Source organism: Bombus impatiens, unplaced genomic scaffold, assembly GCF_000188095.3.
Source record: "Bombus impatiens unplaced genomic scaffold, BIMP_2.2 scf_2326, whole genome shotgun sequence".
Taxonomy (NCBI): domain Eukaryota; kingdom Metazoa; phylum Arthropoda; class Insecta; order Hymenoptera; family Apidae; genus Bombus; species Bombus impatiens.
This window is the reverse complement of record NT_178745.1, coordinates 41,798-59,616: the sequence shown is the minus strand read 5'-3', so window position 1 is coordinate 59,616 and position 17,819 is coordinate 41,798. Positions and strand designations below refer to the sequence as shown.

The 17,819-nt window shown below is 29.6% G+C and overlaps 2 protein-coding genes across 8 annotated transcripts; one reads left to right on the top strand and one right to left on the bottom strand.

Moving 5' to 3' along the window:
- Window positions 1-242: 242 nt before the first annotated feature.
- LOC100744075 (ras-related protein Rab-21) lies at window positions 243-1,783 on the bottom strand. Its single transcript, XM_003494502.4, has 4 exons — window positions 1,478-1,783; window positions 1,138-1,305; window positions 955-1,073; window positions 243-883 (listed from the first exon to the last, which is right to left on the bottom strand). Exons 1-4 carry the CDS (start codon window positions 1,625-1,627, stop codon window positions 643-645), a joined length of 678 nt encoding a protein of 225 aa, XP_003494550.1. The 5' UTR covers window positions 1,628-1,783; the 3' UTR covers window positions 243-642.
- Window positions 1,784-2,971: 1,188 nt separating this feature from the next.
- On the top strand, window positions 2,972-16,406 carry LOC100743957. Of its 7 annotated transcripts, none has more exons than XM_012393290.2 (8): window positions 2,991-3,057; window positions 7,759-8,065; window positions 8,151-8,278; window positions 8,361-8,456; window positions 8,547-8,700; window positions 8,802-8,979; window positions 9,065-9,230; window positions 9,387-16,406. In XM_012393290.2, exons 4-8 carry the CDS (start codon window positions 8,383-8,385, stop codon window positions 10,006-10,008), a joined length of 1,194 nt encoding a protein of 397 aa, XP_012248713.1. In that variant the 5' UTR covers window positions 2,991-3,057; window positions 7,759-8,065; window positions 8,151-8,278; window positions 8,361-8,382; the 3' UTR covers window positions 10,009-16,406. The 7 variants fall into 7 exon arrangements, with proteins under 7 accessions (XP_012248717.2, XP_003494549.2, XP_012248713.1 ...); XM_024372015.2 differs by having other exon boundaries at window positions 8,358-8,456; XM_012393291.2 differs by lacking the exon at window positions 2,991-3,057 and adding an exon at window positions 3,059-3,158 and having other exon boundaries at window positions 8,358-8,456.
- Window positions 16,407-17,819: the final 1,413 nt, after the last annotated feature.

The following is a 17,819-nucleotide window of genomic DNA, read 5'->3' as shown; positions in this document are numbered from 1 at the left end:
CGAATTAACGATTATGTTGCTACTATAGATCGATTTGTGGATGTTTATAATCCATGTATGTACCTGTGATAGAATAGAATATTGTACTTTAGACTCACAAATACTGTGCATGTAATTAGTAAATTCTTTACTTTGTAACTAATTACAACCTAATCTGAATTACAAATTACAAAACATTCCCAAGAAATAACATCGTATTAAATACGTGTATATGTTAATTAACTTTTTATTAAAACATAATAGTATTTAAATATATATACATTTATATGACAGAAATACATACATCTAATAATTGTAATAAATCTTCTAGCTATATGATATATGTGGATAACAAGATATTTGGTTCATGAGTCAACTGAGGCTCTATCAATGTAATTGAATATCGAAATACATAAAAAATCAACTCCCAAAATATAATCAATATTTCTTACCTTACACTCAGTTAAATTACTTAGGCTTAGTAGTTTATATCTATTTTATTTTTTGTTTCTTAAAAAATAAAATATTAAAAATTTTGTGATATATATATGTGGTTTATCAATATGTGTATGTACATATACATACATGCATGTATATCTACACACACATTTATATATAAGACTTGTTTAAAATTAGAACCAATTGCAATACAGGTATTTGGAATTAAGATGCATGCGAAGAACCACTACAACAGGAACTCTTAGTTGGTTCAGTTTCTTCAGCTTCATCTTCAACTACAACAACATTGCGACGTGTACTACTTGTTCTTGTTAATGTAGACTTTTGTTCCATCAGATCTGCATGTTCTATCATGCGCAGCGTTAATTGGAAAAACATTTCTTCAATATTTTCACTTAGTTTGGCAGAAATATGAAAGTGCATAGCTCCAGTTTTATTAGCAAACCTAATAATCAAATTTTACATTAAAACAAATTGGAAAAGAGAAGAAAAAATAAAAAAGTAAAAGAAACTTACTCTTCTGCTTCTTCTGTACAAACACGTCTATCCTTTTCAAGATCTATTTTATTTCCGGCAATTGCTAAACAGATTCCACTGCCTAACATTTTCCTAAGCTCTGTAACCCAATTTATTACCTGTGAAATGAACGTTAATATAGGATATAAGAAAGTAAAATAATATTTTTCTTTAAATCTTTACCCTCTGAAATGTATCGTAATCAGTAACATCGTAAACTATAATGGCACCATTTGACATTCTGTAATAAATTGGTCCCAATGCATGAAATTTTTCTTGACCAGCTGTATCCCATATCGCCAGGTTTACTTTTTTTCCGTGTACAGTCAACTTTTTATTTAAAAAAGAAGCCTGAAAGTATAAAAGTTCAGAATATTTCAATATTTATCACGACTGACAATTTACCAATCATGAGAACATTACATTATTATATTATTCGTACATGAACAAAAACAAAGAAATATAAATTCCAAATGTAGATCAAAGTTCGAAATAACGATACGAAACATTAACCACTTTTTACCTGTAATGTACTGATATGTCTATCGTTAAATTTGTTTTCAACGTATCGTAATGCAACAGAGGTTTTTCCGACACATCCTTCGCCGAGTAACACGACTTTGAAATTATAACCATTACCAGTACTACTAATCGGAGTGGCCATAATTTGCATATAACTAATATATACACTTAGAAAACAATATGACAGTCGTAATTGCGCAGAATAATCGTTGATAGAACAATTTATAGAGTATATTGACGACTGACGATCATAACGATGTGATATCCACGGGTGGGGCCCCTCATGCGGCTTTGTCCCCCTCTACGCTAATTCTCTAAGCAGTGGGGCAGCTTACGCTTCTCCTTCTATACATTTTGCAGTTACATATTTTCTCAATTCATACTCAATTCATTTACGTAAAATGAACTATATTTGCATTCTTACAACATTTCCATTAAGTAAGAGCAATGATAAATAATCATCTTATTTTACTGTTTTGAAAATAATAGAAAAATTCTATATTAATTTCTCCATATTAGGAGCACGAAACTCGTGCGGATCCACACTAGACTCATGCAACATAACAAGCGTCTTGGTTTCCTTGACGACAAAAACAAAGTGGGGGAAATGCATCTTATTCGTATCATAGCCTTCTTATTAAAGTTTGAATAACAGCGATTTAGAATTGCCATGAACTTGTGGTATCAATGATAGTAGTATCTCTACTGAATAACATGAAAATAAAAATAATTAACTATTTTCATTTAAGTAACTATTTACCAAGTAAAAAATGCAAGCATCTATTATTGCTTCTAATGTATCTCCGGTAGATGGTTTTTTTATATTATAAGTATTTATTAAGTCTTCATGTTTCATGTCTCGAAGTTCAAAACACATTATTCTGATATTATTGGACTTCTACTATGAATGTCTTACAAGTCGAAGAATTATAAATGATTCATATCCAATAATTTCAACGTTACTCGAAAAAGGAAAAATTCTACATGCTAAACGTTGATAAAGTTTATCTTTGGTTTATAAAATTAAAAAAGATTTATGTTACGTATAATTTCTTTTTCATCATGTTCGTTATCTACGAAGATGGCGCTAATATCACTGTTACTAAGCTACCGCAATTTTATTCAAATTATTCTGACAAAACACATTTTCCTACGTGTATCCTCAAATTTGTCGTTTATATATAAACTTCCGTGCTAAAATTTAACTAAAATAATTGATTAAATTCTATTTGTATCTTAAAAAACCGTAATTTTTACTGTTCTAGAACCCTGGTGGTACTTTATCGAACTGATGTCCGACAAAAATCAAATCCTTCACCGGAAATCAAACTTATACAAGTAAGAACAAGTTTATAATTTAAGTTCCGTACATTATCAGTACACGTCAAATATAATATATAACAAATTTTTTTTATAAAAAATATATCAACTAGACGTAAATAACGAGCAACGACAACGTAAAAATTACAATTTCTTATTTGGTACATATGGACGCTCGTCTGACTAGGACATGCAACAGACCCAGCGCCGTGAGCCTGCGCAAAGGAGCTCTCAAATCTGGCCGTCACCTGTATTGAAAAGGTAAGTACTCTGCTGTCATTAATCTCAACATCTTAATATGAATTTCGTGAACACGTGTGAGAAGAATACGACGTATTGATAACGCGACATATTGTCAGCAGGTTTGTGGATTGTCATACGAAATTACTCATGCGTTTATGATAAATATGTTCGGAGATGTCAGCGTCTTCGGCTCCGGGCTCTGAATCTGCCAGGCTGCTGTATCATCATCGATACATTTGACATTTATTTTTCATTCCCGTCTCTTTATCTCTTATTCTTTTAATCCGTCTTTGATACACGTTATTACAATCGTTGAAATTTCAGTGGTTTATGTCAAGTGTAACGAGAAACTTTCACCAGATCGTAGGTACCGTGTACCTTCATGGATTTTTCGTTGTCGGCACTCGTCATTCCATTGACAGGATACTGAATAACGTGCAGAAAGTACCGTTCGTATAACTTCTTGGAAATCTACCGGTTGTTACGTATTATTCATCTTTCAGACCAACAATGATTCCCGCGTTTTACCTGCGCGGTATTCCACTTGGCAAGTAGACTTGTTTGTTTGTGCGTGCTGTATCATCTGTCATGGCGTGCCCGCTTGTGGCGGGTATCATATCATTGACTTTTCCAATTGTTGTAAGCTCAAGATATATGTCAGTTGCTATCATCGCATGCGTTGCTCGAGAGGAGTCGTTCAAATAATTTTTGAGAGACTGATGGAAGAGAATATCATATTTATCTAATATTTCGAATAAACATACTGTGTATTCGTTATGACGGGGTTGGTTAGAACGGTGGGAAGGGAAGGAATCGACGATGGCGGCGGACTGTACCGTGCCACGCGCCATGTCGGTCTCTTGCTCGCGCACGTCCTTCGTTCAGTGCACTACGTTTGTCTGTAGATTTCTTTTTTTGTCTTTGTGAAAATGGCACACGATCTGTCACAATTGAACTTCAGTAGGGATCCATATACTTGTAAAAGAAGCCTCATAGCTCTATTCTTAATGTTATATGTGCTTTGAAAATTGATCAGTCTTTTTACCTCTGACAATATAAAAAAAAAAATTGAGTCGAGACATTTTTAGACGGAATCGCGGTCTTTGAGTTTATGCACTGTTATACCAGTGCACGCTAAGTATCTTCTCTTCTTATGAAAACTTCTATCAATATAACTATCTTGCCCATCATTTTTGTTTATTTCATTTTACAATATTAGCTTTGCATAATATTGAAAAAGTGCTTTCAATTTGAAAAATTAATTTTGTAAGAGCATTCGGCGATAGTGTTGAATCAGGGGCAATTTCGTTCTACGTTAGTATCAAAATTATAACCGTTTACATAAGTACAACAATAAGATTTTTATCATTTATTTATGGAATGATTTGCATTATCACATTTACATTTTTTATGTATAATGATTGTTCTTTGAAAGCGGCCATTCATATGGATACAACGTTTTTGTAATTATCAAATTTAAAGCTATTATTCTCTCGTAAATATTGTCAATTTATCATATATCATGCAGCATGTTTTATCACTTATGATTAAAAATATTTACAAATGTCAATCCATTATTAATATTTGATAACCGAAGGATTTAAAATTATGTTTAAAAAATAATCGAATATCGAAAGATAGTAACAATTTGATTATAATTTTCAAATGCTAAGGTAGAGAAATATGTCTCCATGTTTTTATTCTGACCAAAATACCGGAACCTGTTTTATCATAATGTAGGTCATCTCGATCAAATACTTGCGACATCGTTAAACATCGTTTCAACGAAATCGAAGTTTCTCAGACTGCAGTTATTTGTATTATTGATTACGATTTTATTCATTCTTCTGCCATTGTACGTATAGAGAAAATGTACCTATGCTTATTTCTGCAAGAACGCATATACATAATTTGGTGACATGTATTTACATCGAGGGCTGGTACCTTCCTCTATTTTTAAATCCGTAGACAACTGTAAAAGTGAGAACGAAAGTTGAACTACTGAGAGTTAGCATGTCAGGGCCACGTTATTCGGGTATTGTGCACTTTTTATTTTTGATTTATTCGCTCGTACGAAAACGTTTAGTGTTATATTTGTAATAAGATTATTATATTCATAATTATAAACATAATTCATATAACAGCTACCTGATATGTAATATTTATATACGCCGTAATTGTTACATGTAGTTGATGGTTAATAACAATATATAGAAAATGTAAAAACTATTTCATTAATATATTCAAAATCTACTATTTTGCTTTTTATCATATTTTGCTACAGAAAAGAAAATAAAAAATTGATTAATATGATTCAATTAACATATAATAACGTAATATGATCATACAATATGTAATGTGTAAAATGTGGAAAAAGTATCTCATTAGTATATTCAAAATTTATTTTTCTATTTTTTATCATAGAAGCATTTTACTACAAGAAATAGAGAATTGATTAATATGGTTAATTATATACAGTAAATATCTCACACAATACAGTTGAGTAATTTGATCATAGATGTCGCAAATTTGTTATTGGTTTTTATGATAGGAGGCGGTCTTGACATTCGGTTTGTAAACAAATACAAATGAAATATAGGTAATGTTTAATATGCGTGCAGCCAGGTCAGAGATCCGAGTCGTATCGGGATGAAGAGGCAACCGATCAACAAACCACGTGGCAACATCGCTATACCCTCCTCTTTTTTCCCCTTTCCTGTTGCTTGATGTCCCTTACATCGTCTCCCACTATAATCATCGACTGCATCGAGGCGAAAGCACATTTACATTTTTTTGCGTACAGTACGTTGCAACATTCTTGCTTTGAGGTTTCAACTACCGATGGCGCCACTCCCAGAATCAGTAAAAAATACATACATATGTTGTATATTGAAAGAAAACTAAGAAAGATTTATAAGTTCGTATTCAGGATCGTAGATAATACATTACGGGGGTTCTCCGTCATGTTTTATGTTTTTAGATTGAATTTTATTCCATATCTCAGTTTCCCATTATGTTAACCTACTAAAGACTATGTTAACGCAACGTTACATTTGTAATTTCTTTTTAATCGATACACATTATTATTATTATTAAATACGTATGTTGTGACTATTGTGATTAAAAAAAGAAATTCCAAGAATTTGCTCGATATTCTATCTAAATTTTACAACTTTATTAAGTTTGAAAAAATGGAGTATTTTATAACATTATGATAATTCTTTCTTTTCTTTAAATTACAACATTCCTTTTCGTGTCTTCTATTTATAACGAACTTTTACAATATCTATTATTCTAATATATTTTTGGTACTTTGGCAGAACAGTATTTTACTTTATTTACATTTTTTCTAATAATACATTTATGCACACATTTACACAATATTTTATCGCTTGGTGCTTAATGGTTTAATCAGAATTATTTAAGCTTAATTTTTATGAAATTTTTATATATTTCTCCGAATGAAATTATTCTAATTTTATGACTTTAACATGTTTTAACATGTATAGAAAGAATTTTATGCTTATGCAGAGAGGATATATTTTTATAGATTATAATAGTAGAATATCGTCTATTGGATGGAATACATTATCAACGATACCTCAGTTCGAATCATTGAACATTTTGTTACGCTCCTGAATAATATCATCCTTGAGAAAAACAAGGACGGATGGGTAACGTACAGAGCAAATTCGGCATATCGAAGGAAAACTGGTTTGCCTTCACGTAGTACTTATTACGATACTTGTCGAATGAATGCCAGTTTGTGAAATGTGAACGCGTTTCTAAGTACGTAATAATGTTGCCGAAATAAAGTACACCCCTCTAGATTGTAAAATTTTATTGAATGTTACCTGTGATGCGCCACACGTCACTGACCTGCTTTTGAAATTGAATTAAGACAAAAGCCATATGGCATACAATGTGAATGAACGGATGCAATAAAATATTCTGTAATCGAAAGATTCGAGAAGAGATATTTATGAAAACCAAATCATGTTGATGAAGGTTTTGATATTTTCCATTATACATGTTCAATATACATACAGTAAATAATAAAAGAAACGATATTTATATACATTGTTAAATATCATGATAAGGTAGAAGCATTTCAAGAGTTTGTAGGGAAAACAAAAAATAATATTTTGGGACATTCCATGTTCATATTTACACATTATTTTGTTGTTTCACGGTTTCTATTTTTAGATACCAGTTTTATCGATATACCATAATTTTCTCTATTTCTTTTCTTTTCCTCCCAAAGTGATCAATCTTGACTGAATAGTCACACAATAATAATCTTAACTATTATATCTTTTTATTAATAAACGTAAAGCATATTTCTGTTTATAATAATTTAAAAGTTTTAATGTCTATAATAATAGATAAAATTATATATAATATAATAGTTGAACGAAATTATATTTTCTTCATTAATCTCTCTCAAAATGACAGAAATCTCCACGCTATAACGATTCTATAATTAGTTTGACAATGATGGATATTAGTATGATGAAAAGTAATAATTTCATGGGAAGAAGATATACATTTGTGTCCTAATACATCGTACCTTGATTCAGCACATTTTACCAATAACGTTTAACATAGATATTAACAATAGTTTAGTATAATATGAAACAAGTGATTTTGGTGATTCTATATAGAAAAAAAGTGTTTGTAAAGTGTCGATTTCCTTTAGCACGTTGTTTTTCTTTGCAGTTTTATCGTGTATAATATAAAGTGGGGATTCGTGAGATTATGGACGCCCCCTAGTAGCATGCGTGCGTCAGAGAACGTAGCGTCTTGCACGTATACACTGTCAAGCCGAAATCGCGGTGTTAGTTACAGACTGGCAACAAATCGATGTAAACAAGTATAATAAAGATGGTGACGATCAGTGGTTTTTTCTTCGTGACAAATTATCGCGAATGAACTTTTTACATGATTTTTACATACTGTACGGACAGAAACGGAGCTAATTTTGATCTACTGTCACGATCATCGAAACATGCTGTTTTCAGTAAAGGTACATTATTTTCAGGACGCGTTTAAACGTACGGTTCACGATTATGTTATACATGTATGTTCCTATATGCAATTCTTCTTTGTAGGTAATTACTTACAATAATAAACATAAACCGATAATAAATTGTGAAAAAATATATTGGAATGAATTTGGTTGGGATAAACTTTTATTGGTTTTTTGTGAATTTGTTATCATGTGATATGCTTTCTTTATGTAAGATTCTACAAGATTTTAATCTGATTGATTATATGTTGATTTAAAAAATGTTATTTAATGTTTCAACTTTTTTCAGAAGCAGTTTGAAAATAACCTGCAAAATGTTTAGTTTTCATAAACCAAAGGTGTATCGATCTAGTACTGGATGCTGCATTTGCAAAGCTAAATCCAGCAGGTAAGCAACATAACATAATTTTAATAAATACAGTCTTGTATATAATGTATTGTTTTACAAATTAAATTAATTTTCTTATTTTATTCACAGCTCAAGGTTTACAGATAGTAAAAAGTATGAAGATGATTTTATAGAATGCTTTCAACTTGAGGAAAGAAGAACTGGAGAAATTTGTAATGCATGTGTACTTTTGGTAAAAAGATGGAAAAAATTACCTGCAGGAAGCAATCGTAATTGGAGACATGTAAGTTTTAATAAATATCACTTGCGTTAGTTGATTATACACATTTATTCTCACACAAATTAAATACGATTATGTACAGATCAATTTTTTGTACTTTACAGGTTGTAGATGCACGTGCAGGACCTGGCATTAAATCGTTGACAAAATTTAAATCAAAAAATAAAAAGAAAATGAAAGATATACCAGAAAAGTTTGAAAAGATCATGAAAAAGAAACATATGTATTTGAAAGCAGATAGAGATCGAGAACAAAGCCCAGCAATGAGCGATGATTTAACAGGTTGGTGTTTAACAAGTTTGTATTTTTAAATAAAATGTTTTAAAACTATAATTTTACGATTACTTTTTGCTTTGTTCTTTTTTAGAAGATTATTTGAATGGAGATGGTAGTAAAGGTTCAAGTCGAGTTGGTAGTCCTATAGATAGTGATGATATTCCAGTGACTGAAAAACAATTAGATATCCAAGATGATGCAGAATCAAAGGATGATATAACTGTCAATGGTTTTATTGATTTAACATATTTCAAAAGGTTAGTCTTTCATTATTAAACAGTTAAAAAGTTTTTAATAATTTATAAACAGAACTTGATAGATTTTTTCTTTGGTATTTGAAATATGTATACTTTTTTATTTATTAAGTTCTAAAAAAGCTCTTCATAAAAGATTATACAGCTATATTATTTTAGGGAGATCATTTGCTGTGGAACAATATTCAAAGGTCCATATGGAGAAGTAATAGTGGATCCTTCATTAATAAAGCCTTGTATTGGTTGTATAGCTAGACAACAACGACAACAACAAACGAATGCATTAAGTTGCAGTCCTGTACATAGTTCTGCATCTGCCAGTCCTGTTCACAGTTCTGCATCTGCTAGTCCTGCTCATAGCGTAGAGTCTGGTACAGAGGCAACAGTCTCTAAGCAAACAAGCAAAACGTTTAGTGACTCATCATCTGATTCCGGTTACGATGAATCTTCCAACCAAGGAGTTGGTGAGAGTAAAATTACCAAAATTATTCAGAATGCAAGTGCTACTGTAAAACCAGCAGTTAAAATACAACCATTGAAAAGTGTTCAACTAAAAGCTATACCAGTATCGGAAGCTGTCAGGTTAAAAACAGATGTGCCAATTAAGTTGGTACCTATAAAACAAATCGATCAATTATCTTGTAAGCCATTGTCTTTAGTTTCTTCTACTAATGTTACTTTAAGCAGTAGTACTTCACACTCCATCGTTACCGTCCCAAGTAATCCACTTGTCGATTTTGCCATGCACGCAGCCTCCTCCAGGCAATCAGTCTCTAATTAATGTCAGTCTCTTATAGAATTTTAATTTATTTTTTTCTTATATAGTTAGATATATGCTACGGTGGAAAATTGTGTGTTATGTATGCTATTATTACCATCCCAGGTTACAAAGGCTCTGGATAAGATTGTTTAAGTTTTATCATATCGAGCACAAAGAGTTTATAATGTTATAAATGGTGACAAAAATGACTTCTTGTAATTAGAATAACTGTTATGATGTACAGTAGATAGATAGTGCTCTTAGGGATGGTTGCGTAGGATTCATGTCCTTGATCGTTGGTTATTAAAAAATATATATATGAATATATAATTATATATATGATATTGTCTTTATGGACGTGAATTCTTAAATTGTATTCCACGTCTGTTAGATGATTTTTAAGAATGATAGTTGAAGAAGAGCACAATGTTTCTACTGAATACCGTTTGTAGCATATATAAAATCCTCATAAACTGCCATGCATTAATTGCTAACTCTCCACAAATGACTCCCAAATGTGGAAAGTTATCAATTATTTTATAAGTTTAGTAATTAGCTACGTACATCAAAATACTGTGATGACATTGTAATGTAATATGAGATATAAGATTATTATTCAACAAGTGGCAGTTTATACTATCTTCGTCCTAAGCATTAGTTAATGTACTCTATGGTATACAAGTTTTCTTATCCATAGCTTTCTGTTTTCTGGGTTATCTATCATTGCAATTGTATATGTGAATATTTGTGTAGAAGTTCCAAGATGCCAATCACGTTTCAAACATTTGGGTCCAAAAATTTTAAAAAAGAATTCACTTAGGGTCATGATAGCTACATTGTACCAGATGCATTTGATATGATCTATATAAAGGTCCATGACGTTAAAATTAAGTAATTCAACTTAAGAAACGAATGTGTTCAGGTACTCTATATCCTGACCCACTAATAGCAATAATATGAAGAGTAACTTTATAATAAAATAAATGAAGTCTGTTGAATAGCATCATATCAATATGATGATATATTTAGGCAGTATTATTAGAGAGAGAAATTGAATGAGAATATGGCAATCAGATTGGCAAACTGGACCAGCAAAACTTTGTTATAATATTTCAGGGTGACTGCAGCATTAATATAAAAACAATTGATTAATACCAGAGTAACGACATATGGAGTAAGAGTAATGTTAAGTAAGTGAAAACTGTTAGTTCCTAGTTTTCAAAGATGGGCACATAACCGAACAAAAGCACATAAAAGTACCTGTTGAAAACAGATTTCTGTGATTATTGGAACATTTGTTTTCTATTTTTTTTTTCTTTTTCTTCTTTCTCCTTTTTTTGATCAATAGATAATCTTGTACGCACAATGATTATTCAAATTGAGATATATATATATTTAACCCAGGAGTTATTACGATTTTTTTAGAAACATATTTTATAAGATACATCTAAAATAACATGTAAACTCAATATTACAAAAAAAAGTAGCAATTCTTCATTTCAAGTTAAAATAATCTTAATCATGAAACCAAAGATGTGTGAAAGATATGTATTTATTTTATATTTGGGACAGATAACCCGATGAATAATATAAATTTTTATTTGAATATATTAATTGACTGTTGAATCTGGATTGAAATTACACATGTGCAATACGTAGCAATTGTTTTTATATAACATTATGCATGATACAAAGTTTTTTATAATCAATTAAATTTTAATAATAATCTACTTTTGGGATAGTAGCAATTTTTATAATATTTCTCTCACACAGGCATTTGGTTTAAAATTTTTAAATGCCGCGTTTTTGCTGCCCATCTGGCTTAAGCTGATTGACAATCGTTATTTAACAAGGAAACGATAACAGTTTTTCATATAGAATCAAACATCGAAACTATGATTTGTATAAGGACAACGTCGATGACTTTGTCCTTTTACAAATTTTAATTGTACATTTTTTTGGACTAGGAGACTTTATGATCTCTTTACTGTGAATATTAATAACTACGTTTTTGTTGTAACTCACACATTATGATTTACATAACAATTAATATATGTCACAAATAAAGGTTGGATCATAGGTTAATAAATCATATGTAAGTAATAGTATATATATTGAATTTTTAAAAAGCGAGAATAAATTTTAGAACTTAAAGGAGCTCATATTACGATTAAGATTTCTATAATATACTCGTTCAACTTATAACATATAATTTTTTAAAGTGATCTTTATAAACTTTCTATGATCCTTCCTTGAAACAAATAAGAAATACTTGTTTAATTTATTTATTTTGTAAGTTTATTTACTTGCAATATATGCTATTCCGTTTTTCTATATAAATTTATATATATTTTTATACAAATTAATCTCTGCTTTTTATGGAATAAACTTTCTGTAGCACTGCCAGAAAAGAGGGACACAAAGAGGAACATTTGATTCCAGGTCAATCTGCTGGCAATATTCAATGAATTATTTATTTTCAATTAGCTTACATATATATACATACATATAATATATATTAATCTATTATTGAGTTATTTACATCTTAAGAGAAGGAAATTATAAATGGTGCCCACAGATTGATTAAACATTAGGAAAACATTATAAAATAAGCTTACGTAAGAAAATTTTGTAACGAATACAAAAATGGTCTCTTGTTTAAGATAACATAATTACGTGATACATAAAGAATACAAATAATTGTGTGTTTTTTAGTGAAAATGTGAATGATAAATTAAAACTTTATTCATTACAAAGAGTACATATGATATACGTATAAGCAGCTATTAAAGATAATATTAAATGCCATCTGTTGTAAATAGCTGCAGAAAAACATCAAATTATGTTACGTAGCACTGTGATGTTGCATTAAAAATTTTAAAAAGTATTTAATTTCCAATTATTCAGATGTCTCTTGAAAATAGAACTAAGTGAGAGGAAAAACAATCTAAATTTCTATGCATTGCTATCATGTAATTTGAATTTGATGTCCCTTGGTACAGAGAAATATAGTAATTGAAATACATTTAATATGTTTTGATTTAAAGCAAATCTCGAGGAAATTTTTAAACGGTATAGTTTGTGAGATTTATTGGAACGTCTTGTGAATATGTCGCGAGAATTCGAAAATGATCTACTTAGAAATTTTATTCGTCTTCCTAAGCGATTTTCTTTTAATTATAAATTATTGTCTGCTATTGAAACTATTGGTAAACTATTCATTCTGATAATTACAAACCCAAAAAATGATGACCATTTTTCTCGAGATTGATTTCTTCATCATTTCAATAAATCTTACAAATTATAGTTATTTTTCAAGAGAACGAAGGCATCACGCAAGTCTCTTTAATGTACATTGCTCGAAATTTATAATATGTCAATTTTCTTCTGTTGTGCAAAAGTACATAATGGGAAAAGGCTTTTGGAAGAATAAAGGAAAATCAAATCGTCAGAGAAAATTGACATAAATTACTGATTTTTATACGAAGATTTTATTACATATATATATACATTCGCATCGTTTGAATACACCGTGTACGTTAACTTTGGAAAATGTACTCAAAACCTGTAACAAAATAAGAAGAAACTATTATGATCTATGATATTCGGAAAAACATGTGATTTTGACAAAAGAACTGCGTGACTTTGGCGGATCGTTATTGTCGAATTGCATTACTTCTTTTCACGATCGTATTTCACAAAAATGTCCCTTGAAAAACAAGAACTGCTAATTGATTAATTGAGCGAGAGGGAGAGAGAGTAAGAGCGCGTGAGCGAGAGAGATACAAAACAATTAAAAAAAATGGTGCAAGTATTTTACTACAGTGACCTGGCAGATTCCGATATTAAAATATTTTGCGATGAGAAACGTAAGAACGATTCTTCCCGAAGGAATATACTGTGCAAACTTCTTTTCTATATCGATCTTTTGTACAACAGAAATTATTTAGAAAAAGAAAAAAAGGAAAAACAGAGGATCGTAGGCGATACAAAAAATTCTAGAATCAATCTTACGATCCGTACATAAAAATTTGTCTGACGAACAAAGAGTGGTCATTTTTTTTTTTTTTTTTTTATTTTTTTTTTTTTTTTTTTTTTACAGTGATTCTTTACGTTCGGTAATTTTAAGTAATGTATCGAAACACGATAATTTACATAGCTGCATTTATTTATATGCATATGCTAAAAGAAATTATGGTGCGATTCTTAGTCTGAAAATTTTGAGTATTTTTCGTGCTTCTGCATTTTTATTTTTACAAATTACAAGCCGGTGTTTCTCCCTATCTATAGTTTGTTCCTTCTCATTCAATTTCTTTTTTTTTTTTTTGTTCTTATTCCTTTTTTTTTTAATTTTTAATTAAATAAGTTTCATGTATAGGTACTGATGTATCGCATTAGACTTCTTTTTGTTTTAAATTCACATACATCGAGAGAGAAAGAGACAGACAGATTAAAAAGGAATGACAATTTCGAAGCACGATATAGCATGGAAAAACATATATAATTGTGATGTACACAAGCTCACGAAAATATTCGAACGATGATGTATATACATATATATAATTGAAATAGATACCGATCCTGCAGAATAGATAATACATGCATATTTTGAAATAGAAATCAATGAAATTTATATACATGTTCTCCATACGTAATAAATGATTCAATTTCAAAATATCTATTATATTATAGGATCTGTGTCTAGTTCGATTGCAAATACACCATCGTTTGAATACTTTGTGTGTCCTGTGCATGTGTTTTATAAGAAGATCGATCTCGCAAGAACGTTTTAACTGTATGGTGATAATGGTGATGGTGATGATGATGATGATGATAATGATAATGAATTGAACATCGTGATTGTGCTGCAGCAGAAAGAGAGAGAAAAAACTTTTACATCAATTTATTAAAGATATAACGATTGTGAGACTGATCGATGTATTTAGAAGATAACTTTTATTTACATACAACTATTAGAGATAGGCGAGAATATATTGTACTATTCGAGCATATATTATTAATGAAATTCTAATGATAATAATAAGAAACGATGACTGCCGCAACAAATATATCTCGTTATCGCAATGATTATTATATACATACGGTATGGAACATTTGTACATACATACATATATATACATATATATATATTTATATATATATGTATATGTATATATATATATATATTAATTTTAGACTAACATGTCCAATTCCAATCATTGTACAATGATCATGGAAGTATTAAATCGTTGGTCGATTATCCCATGGTTTGTTTCCTTTTAAAACACAGCGCAACTAATGGGACGGTCGATTATTACGATTGAAAAAAAAGCAAAGTATACCACCTTTCGCTATGTACAACTTTGTAATAAAACGATTTTACTTTTAAGGAATCCATCAGTCATGCAAATTGTAAAATGATAACGATTGTACACCATGAAATTGTCATGGTGATTCTTAACGTAGTCCAACGCACACATAATTATATTTTATCTTGATTGATTCCTCTTTCTTTTCTTTTTTTTTTTTTGTAGAAAAATTTATAGCTTGAATATAGATTGTATTTATACGTATTGTATATCCTTCTTTATTTCTTTTTTATTTTTTACAATATGTGTCGTCGACGTGACGTTAGAAAGAGCAAAGCAAACTCGACAAATCAACACCAATCGTGAATCAATGAATTTGTATTATATCAATATCAAGGAGGAAAAACAAAAATGATATGTACTTCTATTACATATATATTATATACATATACACATATAGAAAAGTCTGTGAGATACCAAATTTTGATAGATAAATAAATAATATAAATCGTATATATATATATATATAAATATAGAACATACTTAAAAGAGATGCGCAATATATTAAAAAATGTATCTCTTACTTTTATGTTTTTGGTTTATACGGATATACGAAAAAGGAATATTATTATAATTATAATTATTATTATTATTATTATTATTATTACTACTACTACTACTACTACTACTATTACTATTATTACTATTATTACTACTACTATTATTTACGTCTTTACTGTTACGCTGTGATGATTAGTCAGTACGACGTATTTAAACTGTTTTTTTATAAAATGCATCAGCAAGCTGTTCGAACGATTGTAACTGAGAGTTCGCTATTGCGGGGATTCTCAAAAGTAGATCGAACGAGTATAAAGTTTATAAAACATGATTGAAAACTGAGAACTCGTAAAAAGTAGAAGATTAAGATATCGAAGCATTTTGCATTTGAATGTCACAAGTATTTTACTGGACGGTGATCTTGAGAGATTAAATCGAGCAGCTTTTTCAACCCTCCATGAAATGTTTCTATGTAGAATAAGCTTATAGAATTAAAATATATTTGACTGAAAAAATTATGAAGTTCTGTACCTTATCGTACATATTTACAAAGAAAAGAAAATGAAAATTGTAAAAGTGCAATTAAATCGCTGTGGTGAAAAATATATTTCCTTAAGACCAAGAGAGTTTTAGGAAAGAAACAAAAATTGAATATCGAATGAAAGTGCAAAATGCTTACTCAAAATATTATATATGAATCCATATTGATAGTTTTTTTGTAGAAATTCTTTGTATTCGTGTCTTACTTAATAATAAAAAAAAAAAAAAAGAAAAATATAAGAACAAAAATTTCTAATTTGAAGCAAAATACAAAGGAGCAGAAACAAAATTTAATCGAGCAAATGCATACGTAAATATTCATGACGTTAGGTGCGGTACCAGAGAGTTTGAGAAACCCTGCTCTACGAATTAAGTTCTAAACCATTCTTCTTAAGTTCTAAGACATCATTCTTAAATCATTAACTTTTTATTTTTTATACGAACCAATTAGCAATACTAATGGGATATTTTCATAATTTTCGCGTAATTAGAGTGATAAAAAGTAAGTTTTTAAATCACAGAATCAAAGCCAAACAAATGCGTATATGATAGGGCGACTAAAAAGCTATACGCGCGCAATAATTAGATTTTATTAGCGTAAAGATCGTTAAATGGCCAAACTTCCCCCGGATATTTCTTTTCCCGATACAAAATAACTGTAAGTGACCGCAATAAGATCTTACAATTTTCCATACGTACCAATAGAGAATATAAGGAGCACATATTATTGTCATTACCCTTAGAGATATTAAATAATAATGTTTTGTAATTTATATATATCTTTACACGTCTATATATAATACATAAATACGTAAAACTGTACATAGAAATAATGGAAGTTTTTTACGTTACATCTACGATCTGATATATATATATATATAATATATTTACATGCATCTTATAAAATAATGCTTGTGTACATTGCATACTAAATGAACATTTTTATCTATTGCGTGATAAACAAAATCACGTGAGAAGTATTATGTACTTATTCCAATTGTTAAATATTGATTAAAATATTATATATAAAATTTATACAACTTTTCATGAATTATTGCATCGTATAAAATATGCATTTTCGATAAAATTTAGATAATTTATGAGTTCTATCAGTTTAATTTATTAATACTGACATTAATACATTAGTACGCCAAATTTATTATACATTCGTTTTCTGGCAGCTTGTTTTCTTTATCCAATGATATCTATGACTTTAAGTATGATATTTTATGTTAAGAATATATATATATTGCCTTCCTAACGCTGTGTGTTGTATATTTGGTGAATAAACGATGATAATTTTAGCAGCTTTTTGTGCTAGCTTCTCGCATCTATTCTTTTAGTCTTTAATCAGACAGCGATCGGGAATTTCTTTTCTATATAGCTATTTCTTTCCGACAACTTTGAATCTTATTTTGTTTTTAT